The 11,037-nt window shown below is 30.4% G+C and overlaps 1 protein-coding gene and 1 long non-coding RNA gene across 6 annotated transcripts; both read left to right on the top strand.

Annotated features, from left to right (window-relative positions):
• The first annotated feature begins 125 nt into the window (after positions 1-125).
• LOC107469440 (uncharacterized) lies at positions 126-3,670 on the top strand. Of its 5 annotated transcripts, XR_008001163.1 has the most exons (5): positions 128-447; positions 620-718; positions 1,013-1,166; positions 2,782-2,967; positions 3,084-3,659. It is a non-coding gene; the product is annotated as an uncharacterized LOC107469440 (long non-coding RNA). The 5 variants fall into 5 exon arrangements; XR_008001162.1 differs by having other exon boundaries at positions 126-447; positions 1,013-2,967; positions 3,071-3,670; XR_002366092.2 differs by having other exon boundaries at positions 126-447; positions 1,013-2,967; positions 3,084-3,669.
• Positions 3,671-4,784: 1,114 nt separating this feature from the next.
• LOC107471919 (probable zinc transporter 8) lies at positions 4,785-7,956 on the top strand. Its single transcript, XM_016091457.3, has 3 exons — positions 4,785-5,778; positions 6,084-6,233; positions 7,475-7,956. Exons 1-3 carry the CDS (start codon positions 5,116-5,118, stop codon positions 7,778-7,780), a joined length of 1,119 nt encoding a protein of 372 aa, XP_015946943.1. The 5' UTR covers positions 4,785-5,115; the 3' UTR covers positions 7,781-7,956.
• The last annotated feature ends 3,081 nt before the right edge of the window (positions 7,957-11,037 follow it).

Here is an 11,037-nt window from a genome sequence, read left to right as displayed (position 1 = left end):
TATATTTTTATATTTTTTCTCAATTAATAAAATCAATCAATCCTTAACTAAAGCCTATATTGGGGGTTACGACCCTTTCACTCCACCAAATATAGCTACCTAAATTTGGGGCCTAATTCTAAGGATTTCCATTAATTAACATTATGACACTTTTCCTTTTACTTTCCATTTCTTCCAAAACCTTGATTGCTACCATTTGAGGTGTGATGAGAAGAGACGAGAAACAAGAAAGTAACACCATAACCTTCACCGTGGCAGTTTGCGTTCGCTGTTCACCGTCGCTGCGTCGCAGTTCGCGTTCGCTGTTCACCGGTGCGGTTCGCCCTCGCCTTTCACTGTTCGTCGTCCCCCGCATCGTCTTTTATCTTCCCCTCTTTTATGTGTGCGAACCCTACTTTCCCATTTGGCGACTTTTTCCTTCTCTTCCAACTCCACTGAACACTGATAGTGAGTATTTAATTGTTCTTCTACTGTATTGTTCATACTAAACATGTTCGATGAAATGCTTCAACAAGATTTCTTTGAATGCGCTATTTGTTATTTCTTCTCTTGATTCCTTTGATGTTTTTGTGCCTTGATGGCATCATGAACTGGTTAATGTTCTTCTTGAATGATGTAGGTGATGTCGATAGCTGAAGCCGGAATTGAGCGAGCTAAGTATGCAGTTGACGGGTTTCTAAGCACAGTTGGTAGGTTGCAAGCTGAACAACATAAACAGGTACTTTATTGATGGTTCTATATTTTATTGTAGGGTTATGCACATGTTGTTTTGTAACATTGTTCTGCAGATATTCAATATTGGCCCATTTGTGTGTAATTATGCTGAAGCTGATAAAGCATGTCAACCTAAACTAAATCTTTTTCATATACATATCTTTCATGGCATTCGGTTAATAAGGTTGTGAATCCTCAGTGAATGATACAGCATATTTTGCTAAATTAGGCTCTGTTTTCACCAAACTTGTCTTTCTTCATGATCAAGGCTTAAAGTTAAAAGCCATTGTCGTCTTAGGTACTTCTCATCGGATCCCTTCAGAATACTAATGATGGGATGGAAGGCACTAATGAAATTATAGTCTTTAAGTTCCTGACAAAACCGAATTCAGTAAAACAAGACTTGCTAATGTTGTGAAGAGCCCGAAAAAATTAGGTTCCAAGGATCCAAGGTATGTTCTTATACTATCTTGTATTATCTTGTGATTTATTGATTTCAAGAAACAAATTCATCAACAATCTTCAATCTCTTGATTCAAAATTTGAGCCATGCATTATTTTTGATAAATAGCCTTCCGTTGAACTCATGGTGTTGAAGCATTAATCTTAATTAGCTGGTACCAATAGCTATTTAGACTTCAATAATATGTTTAAAATAGACATAAATTTAATTCCTCAATACATATATGATTTTAACCCTTACTTTAAAGAATTCTTTTTTGCAGAAAATTTAAGTCCTATAACTTGGTCCATGCAAAATTCAATAGAATGAACAATTTAGCCACTAAGAGAATTTAACTGTTTCTTTTGTTTTTCATTCTTTGTTTAAAAGAACTATTAATGAAAAAAATAATTAATTCTATTGGCTAATTTTTAAATAAATATTTATTTTAGAATCAAATCCAAATATATTTAGAATAGAAAAAGTATTCCTAAAGGTGTTGTCTGTGTCATGATTGATGAGTGTAAAGTCCACTGAATTATGCAAATTAAAGTCTTGAATGAAGGTGCCTGAATTTGAAGTCTACAGCAAGAGACACTTGTTACTAATCTATGGTCAAGTGAAGTCAACACCCAACAGTTGCACACCTCATTATCGATTCCCACTTTATTTGTTTGCTTAACATGATCGAGACATGATTTCTAAATATGTTTCATTTGATATAGTCTTGCTAGATAAATTGTTTCGATTGTAGATATCCCCCCTCCTCTTCCTTTCCCAACTTAGCTCTAACAGTTATTTCTTCACTTTTCACTGGAGAAGACTACTCTTGTGTATAGTTAAGTTCTTCTTTTGCAACCTCACAGTTTTTCAAATTAATTATAATAAAATGAACTGGCAAGTGAGCCGAAACAATGCACATCAGGCAGAACAAGTTGAAAGGTAGCTCAGACTTTATTTCAATTATTGTTCTAATTAATAATGATGATAGATATCTATCACTGCTTCTGTAAGATATATATCAAGATTGCAGCAGTGAATTATTATTGTAAGGTTCTTGCAGCATGCTTTTCTTTTCATGTTCTTCTTAACTAATGGATTTCTAGCATGGTTTAATTTCATCTTCATTAGCTTTTGCCCTCAATTTTCAAGCAATTGAGAAAGTACAGCATAACTATGCTGAAATCACCCAAACTGAAAGAGAGACATGTAATCAAGTATATGCTTGAAATGTGTCTTGTTTTCTGCTATGTATCTGTGTATGTTAATTGATGCTTAAGATAGATATATAAAAATGTGGAATGGTAGTAGTAGTAGTAGCTTTGTCTCCGGGCCCCAAGGAATGTTTAGCTTATTTCACGTGGACAAGAAAGCTACTGAAGCCATCATCAGTATCCTAACATATATACATTCATCAGATGTGAAATTCTTTCTTTTCCTAATCTTTCTTTTTCTAATCTTTCTTTTCTACCACTAGCTATATAGCTAATAGCTTCTATATAGCTGCTGAGTGCTGACTCTCTCTCTCTTTCTCACCCTCTCTTCTTCCAAGTCCTTTCACCTTTATTTGCTTGTTCACCTTTAAGAAATAACTGTTTTCTTTTTTTACTTATTTGTTTGATAAGAACATCCATGGATCAAAGAAGTGAGAAGCAATGTAGGTTGGCCAATTAATATATTCACAAGGATTGAAAGGGAAGGTTATAAATCAATACAGAAACCTTTTTGTGGAGGCCCGTGGCAAGGGTTCTGCCATAAAGGATCTTAATAGTCAGAGGAACTTGTTCTGAGATATTTTAGAATTTTTTCATGTATTTGAATTTCATTTTATTTATTAGTTGATATAACTATGATAACGGAAGTCATTTATCATCTTATAAATCTAGTATTTAAGTGCTGATCTTACTTTGTTAGAGGTATTTTTCAGAGAGGAAGAACCACTGAAGTTGAAGCAAAATTTGAGAAGCTCTTGAGAAGAGTAAATGTGAAATCTGAAAAGGTTGACATGTCAAAGAGGTATTATTATTTGGTCTTCATTGATTATTACTATTTAGTGGAGTGGAAGCTGGAGACTAAGTCAAACTTTAAATCTATTCAATTTAACCAAAAAAATTGTAACGTTAAATTGTTCTAAGGACTTGCTACAAAATTGTATTCAAAGGGGTTGATTAAAAATGATCAAAGTATTGCTCGGAAAGATAGTAAGAAAGCAACTCTAGTTCTCTGTCAAAAGTTGAAGAGCTACTGGATCTATGTTCAAGGTATGGGTTTTGGTGTTCTGAGTGTATTTTTATCAACGAGGTCCGAACACGGGTTGGCAAGGATGCAGCGTCACTCCGTTGCCACTGTGCAATCTTGATTCTGAGTAATATATGTGATAAAAATTAAATATATAATAAACCATTAATGAATTTTTATTTTCTTTTTTATCCTTTTAATCATGAATTGAAATGAATACCAAACATAACAAGTAAAAACACATAATATATAAACATATTGATATTGATTGTGTTATCTTCTATTTTCTCCAGTTCATTTAAATTGAAAAAGTATTTTGTACTACTGACTAATTTATTATCTATTTTTGCATTATAAATTATATCTAAGAATTAATATTTGATTATCATTAATTTTTTTAAAACATGCATTTAATTTTTTATTTTATTTTTATCTTTATAATTTTATATTTTTATTTAATTATGATCGGATTAACTGGGTAAATCAGTAATCCATCTGTTGAACTTTTAAACAATTGTTGAACTTTTAAACAATTGAACTTTTATACTGGATTAGACGGGAGTTTGCATAAAATTGATTTTGTAAACTAGATTTTGATAAAAAAAAAGTTTGTGTTAAATGATTTATGTTTGGCAATTTTTGTATCAAAATAGATGATAGTAAAATAAACGTTGTTTAGCTTATATTATTCAAAATTACTTCCAGATACAAAAATTACAAAAATAGATATCAACTAAAATAATTTTTTTATATTATTCTATTATTTTAATTTAGATATTTAAATAAATTTTATTAATTAAATTTTATAATAAAATTAATATTTACTTACTAAAATAAAAAGAACATATAAAAATAGACTTAAAAAAATTATACTAAAACATAGTATATGAAAATTACAATGATAAAAGAGAGTACTAAAAATAATAAAAGATAAATATTTACTTTGAAGCGAATGAAATAAATCTAAAAGTTTTTATGAAGTTTTTTATGTAGTATATTTTTATTTTTTTTAGTATGTTATAATTTTTTACTATTATTATTATTTACGGTTAATTTTTTGTTTAATTTATTTTATCTAATAAGATCAATAAATCATATTATAAAAAGATAATAACAAATATAATACACAAAAATCATAATTATAAAAGTGTATAATGTTAAACCAATAATTAACAAAAAAATAAAAATAATAAATAATATAAAAATAGAATTCATATAAATAGAAATAATAAGAACTCTATAAATAATACAATAACATAGATAAAAGATAGAGTTAGTAAAGGATAAATAAATGTTTAATATCCATGGCTAAAAGTCCGTTAAAAAAATGCAGAAACTAAAAATGGTTGTTATTTCTTATAGACGTAGCAAAATCACATTTGCATTGAAGTTTTTAAGAAGTCTAAACGTGCTATTTCTTTTCCAACGTGTTAAACACACTCATTGTCAAGAAGAGTGAAGAAAGTAACGTGTTTACTATTCACACGCCTACAAATCAACCTCACTCCTAAAAATTTGGTCAAAATACTCCTCAAAGTCTCAATACAACAAGAGATACACTAACCCGTTGCAATTTCTCCATCAAGTCATTAGAGTAATTCCCACTTTTTAAACCTAGACTCACAAATTGGTCAATCTAAAGTTTCGCCAAACCAAAGCACTATATAAACAGCCATAACAACTCATAATTTCTCTCAACTCTCATTCTCTCCCTTACAATCATGGCTACTACACCAATGAATTCAAACCTCCTCTACAAGATTATTATTGTTATTTCCTTCCTTGCAATCACAACTTGCCCGGTTGCCTCAGCCGAGGAATGTGCCTCGAACCACCAAGGAGCATGTCACAACCGGAGCGAGGCGCTCAAGTATAAGATAATAGCAATACTTGCAATTCTAGTGATGAGCATGATCGGCGTATCGCTGCCGATGCTCTCACGCGTTGTGCCCGCGATTCACCCAGACCGTGACCTTTTTGTGCTAGTGAAGGCCTTTTCCTCCGGTGTCATCCTCGCCACCGGTTACATGCACGTATTGCCGGACTCATTCAGTGACCTCATGTCGGACTGCTTGCCGGAAAAACCGTGGCACAAGTTCCCATTCACTACATTCATCGCCATGTTTTCTGCTGTTTTCACCCTCATGGTGGACTCTTTCTCCAACTGTTTCTTTAAGAAGAGAATCCTTGCTTCTTCTTCTACTACTACTGGTGATTTTTCCGAGAAGAACATTGAAGTTGATGGTGGTTGCCGCAATGAAGTGAATAAAGAATTGGAATTGCTTAGTCACAGTCACACTCACGGTGATGAGATTGAACACGGAAATGGAAACACGAAAGTTGTGAGTGGGGAACAGTTGCTTCGCTATCGTGTTATTGCTCAGGTTAGTTATCTTAGTTGGTAAACTACCAAAATAGTAGTAGAAAGCTTATACCATTAACAAAAAAGAACTCCGACAAATATGAATGATAAATAAGTTTTCGAAAAAATTATAAACGTGATAACAATAATAAAACAATATCATATTTTGTTATTTTATCGTGTTTTTGTTATATGCATGTAGCACAACTAATCTTCGTTTTATTATTGTTGTTGGTGATGAATTTTGAGCTTGTGGATTATGTTTATTATTTATTGTTTGGTGTATGAATTGTGAGATGTAGTAGTGTGTATATAACACGTATGCAGGTGTTGGAGCTAGGGATTGTGGTGCACTCGGTGGTGATTGGTTTGTCAATGGGAGCTTCGGATAATCCATGCACAATTAGGCCTCTCATTGCAGCACTTTGCTTTCATCAATTCTTTGAGGGAATGGGCTTAGGAGGCTGCATACTTCAGGTTTAATTTGTTGATTGCCGATATGTATCTTTATTATATTTTTTATGTTAAAAAAATTAACCACACTAAAAATTAATACTAGTTAATTTTATTAAAATCAAATTTTCTTAACTACTAATAATGAACTAATGAAATAGTTAGAAAAGTTAGTTCCTAGTCATTCTCCTAACAACAATAATTTTCTATTTTTAAATATATACATGAACTAAGAAAATAATTAAAGAATTTTAAGGTTACAAAAAATTGAATCTAAATTAACAAAATTATATTAATATTTTTTCACGTATTCCATTAATTTTAATATTTACCAATATTTCTTTTCTTAATAACTTAGTTCAATCATGTCTTTGTGTAAATGCATAATTAAAAAAAAGATATTAAATATTGTCACCAATGTTTGTTTATTTTGTAAAAATGATATCTTTTTTTTTGTCTCTCTATTTTCATTTATTGTATTTTCTAGTTTTACAATTTTAAAAGTGAAAAATTGAGAATAATGAAAACAAATTACATATTTTATTTTTCACAGTTCTCTAAAATTAAATATAAAACACTAAAAATAACTTAATTAGTATTCTGAAAGTGATAAAATATATTGATGTTTATATTCGAATGGTTTAATCCTAGTAATTTAACAGTCGGGTAATACTGTTGTCGGTTATATGGTATCCAAAGAATAAAGAATAATAAAGGAAAAAATCTTAAAAGTGTAGAGTGAACTTTCCATTTTGGATTCTGAAAATTTTATTTTTTAACAAAATGACTTTTAAACGAATGAAATAACATTTTGATCCTCCAAAAATAATCTTAATTTGCAAAATACACTAAGAATAAAAAAGCATACTCAAAAACAACTTTAGAAGTCGAATGAAATCTTTTTGGTAAAAACATAAATACTAAAAAAAATACTCTAAATATTGAATGTTAGGTAAGTTTTCTGTACGTACCTTCTAAACAATTTCTACATGTTATAACAAAAAAAAATGTAAGTTGTTTGCCCATTATAAAAAACTACTATATTTTTTTAAATTGAGACAATTTTTCCAAGTTCAATTTTGTTTCTTTCTTTTGAAGATTATTTTGTCAAATATTAAATTATTTGGGATCAAAATTATGATTTGCTCACTAGTGATATTCAACTTTATGTGAAAAAAAAAATGTAACTAAGAATGATTTAATATATAAATAGATACCCATTTAACGAATATATATTTCTTTTCCAACATCTTTTTTGGTAACAGGCAGAATATGGGATGATGATAAAGGGCACTATGGCCTTCTTCTTTTCGGTGACAACTCCATTTGGAATTGCATTGGGGATAGCTTTGTCGAAGGTGTATAGTGAAACAAGTCCAACCTCACTCATAGTTGAAGGTGTTTTGAATGCTGTGTCTGCAGGGCTTCTCAATTACATGGCATTGGTAGAGTTATTGGCCACTGATTTTATGGGCTCAAAACTTCAAAGTAAAGTGAAACTTCAAATGTGTGCATATCTTTTTGTTATGCTGGGAGCAGGAGGAATGTCAGTCATGGCAATATGGGCATAGAGAAAAAAGAAATGTTGTAAGAAAGAATAAAGTAGAATTTTTAGGGTGGGATTGCTTTTTACTTTTTTTTTTTTTTTTCTCACATGCATGCCTTGGTTAGTTTTTCAAGCCCCTGAGATCTAGTTTAGAAAGACCTAATAGATGTTAGCTCCATGCTCGAACTCAAGATTTTATGTCAAAGTGTTTGGTCACTTGTGGATTGCCATCCAATCAAAGTATCATTGGCTTTCTTTAAATTTGGTTTTAAGGATAAAAATCATAGTAAATTTTTATTTTAGTCAAACTTACAACAAGACAAACTCTAAATGTTTGAAGAGATCACCTTTTCTTCCTTCTGATTAAATAGTTACTCAAAAAAGTAACAGTGTAGCCTAGAAATTCTCTTGGTCAAGATCCAACCAAGTTGAAAAAAACTAAAACTAAATAAAGTACACATCTATCAATAATAAGTGATATAGTAACTTTGACTTAGTGTTTCCACTTGAATTTATGCCTCATAGTATATCCACTTTACCATAGAATGAATTTAGTTTATATTTATCTCTATAGTTAAACATTATATATCATGGTATACTAAAGTTTTAAAACAAATATGCAACATAAGACATACAATTTCAAGCCAAATAAAGAGATAGTTATATCAGCATAATATACTTCTACTTACATTACATAATACTAACCACAAATCTCAAAAATTTTTCAAACAAAAAATAAAGGCAACAACAAACATAATTCTCGTTGTGCAATATAAAAAGGGATAACCTACATTATAATCAATCACCACATTGATTCATCTAAGAGCCCACAATATAGACATGTAATCCCACCAAGAGTCCTAACATATAGGTACACGTCTTCCGTTTGGTTTAGTAAGACACAAAAATTTAATAGACATAGAATGACATAGATGGATATGAATACACAAAATTTGTGTACTACTTATAAGTTGGGACACTAAGACATAAACACAAGACACTAATTTTTTTTTTTAAATTCCAATTTTAACCCTAAACCCTAATCACGTTTCTTCTTCTCTTCTCTTCCGTCTTCCCTCTTCCCTCCTCCATCTTCTTCTGCCTCTATTATCTTCCCTCAATCACTCCTCCCTCTGCCGCCATTCTTAGCCACTCTTTAAGATCTGTCACCCACCACTAAACAGTCGCAACATCCCTCACGAGTAGCAAGTCACCGCGCCGTCGCAGAGCCGTCATCGTCCACCCTCGTGACCCAGCACCTCAACGCCATTGTCATCCACCCCTCGTGGCCCAGCACCTCACACCTTGCAACACAGAAACGCTCTTGCTACTCGTCTTCCTCCGTTTCACAACTGCCATCGCCTTCCAACAACTTGCAACCGTCATTGCCTTCTTCTCCCATTCTATTGCGGTCACCCCATCTCTCATTCTCTTGATTTTTTTAATTTTGGTTGATTGTTACTGTGATTACTAGTTGCTCCTCTCTGTCAATTTTTTTGAGATAGACAATAGTTATTGTTAAGAAATTTATTTCAAAATTTTTTATTAATTATAGATGATGATAGTCGTATTGATGATGATGGTGGTTGTAGATGTTGAGGATGGTGGTGGTAGTGGTGTTTTTGATAAGGATAAATTTGGTATTTGATATGAATAGAAATTTAGCGTATTGTTGTGTATATTATTACCAAACACAATTAAAAAAATTGTGTATGTTTATGTCTATGTATTGTTATGTCTTTGTGTCTGCGTCGACTCTTTTGTGTCTTTGTTACCAAACGGAGCCATAAAGCACCATCGGTCATCAAGAAACCAGCTCTGATTCCTTATTGGACAACTGACAACTAAAAGTAGTTAACTTACTCAACTACTATACTTTTAAGCCAACTACTCAAATGAAAATGGCAAAAATATCTTTTTATAAAGATGTTTTGTTTAAAAGTGTGACTTATTTATTTAGCCAAATTTTAAACAAAAACAACACTTTTTATAAATATCAAATTTGACCATACAATCTATCGTCTAAAGGTAAAAAAAAAATATTTTTACATAAAGACGATTATAAAGTCTTCGTTATAATATCCACATACTGTTAAAGTTTTATAAATAAGAAGCATAACTATTGGACCATATATTAATATGGGTTAAATATCTTGAAGAAAATCACAAAATACTCTCCTATTTATGTCAAATGCAGAGGTAGAACCAATGTGAGTGGCAATGCAGTTACCTTAGGACAAAAAATATTGTTCCTGTATAATGCACATTCTGCCACAATTATTGAAGATATTACTGCAATTTTTGCCATCTGATAAAAACTAATGCTGAACACAAAGAAAGATAGCAGGGACAAAAAATAATTAAGAGTAACTTAAACAAAACATAAAGAACAAACAAATAAATAAATAAAAAATAGAACAAATGATACATAGTTGGTTTACCTATTCTACTTCAAGCTGACATTAGCAAGGCCAGATAGAGACATAACAAAGCCAAGTATAAACAAAAAAAGACATGTGAATGGATTTTGAGGAAGGAGATGCAGGGAGCAAACTTAGTGCATTCGACACCGCCATTAAAAACCAACTCACTACATAGTGAATCAGTGAGAGAAGTATTGAGAACTTGAACTGCACAGTTCATAGCACTTAGATAGAATCAAAATAAAATAAAAGATTAATTAACATATAAAAGAATAAGTTATAATTTCTATGATAAGAGAGTAAAGTAAAACAAATAAACAAACTTTTTGTCGATGAAGATATGCCAACTGCAACAAGAAAGTTGAAGGCAAGTGCTGCAGCAGGAAAACTAAAAATTATATATATCTATATATATTTATTTTTATTATGATGTTGTTTTTGCCCTCTAATAAATTATAGATGATTTTTTTAAAATTTATCTTTAAAAAATATTTTATTTAGTTAAACTTAACATGTAACAGTATTTATCTTGTAAAATTTGATTTAGTATTAAAATTAGAAATAAATGAATCAACTCAATAAAAAAAATTAATAACTAGTGATAAGGTATTTTTTAAAATTAAATAATTAATTAATTACCAAAGTAAAAATTTAATTTTTTAAATACACATAAAATTATCAATGTCTTTCTTCGTCTTAAAAAATTATTTGATATAAGAAAGAACATTATTTATTTATCTATCTATTAATTAATATTATATATTTTAACTTTAAAACAGTTTTATTTGTATCGTTATTTTTGTTTAAAAAAATATTTTTTTATAAATATTATAATGAATAAGTAAACTTTTTAATTGAG

The sequence above is a fragment of the Arachis duranensis genome, chromosome 1 (assembly GCF_000817695.3).
Source record: "Arachis duranensis cultivar V14167 chromosome 1, aradu.V14167.gnm2.J7QH, whole genome shotgun sequence".
NCBI lineage: Eukaryota > Viridiplantae > Streptophyta > Magnoliopsida > Fabales > Fabaceae > Arachis > Arachis duranensis.
This window is presented reverse-complemented; position numbering and strand designations above follow the sequence as displayed.

Excerpts from the sequence above, each read along its gene's own strand:
- LOC107471919 (XM_016091457.3), top strand. The coding sequence starts at position 5,116 with ATGGCTACTACACCAATGAATTCAAACCTCCTCTACAAGATTATTATT. Across the intron at positions 5,779-6,083 it reads GCTATCGTGTTATTGCTCAG|GTGTTGGAGCTAGGGATTGT; the intron begins GTTAGTTATCTT and ends ACACGTATGCAG. Across the intron at positions 6,234-7,474 it reads TAGGAGGCTGCATACTTCAG|GCAGAATATGGGATGATGAT; the intron begins GTTTAATTTGTT and ends TTTTGGTAACAG.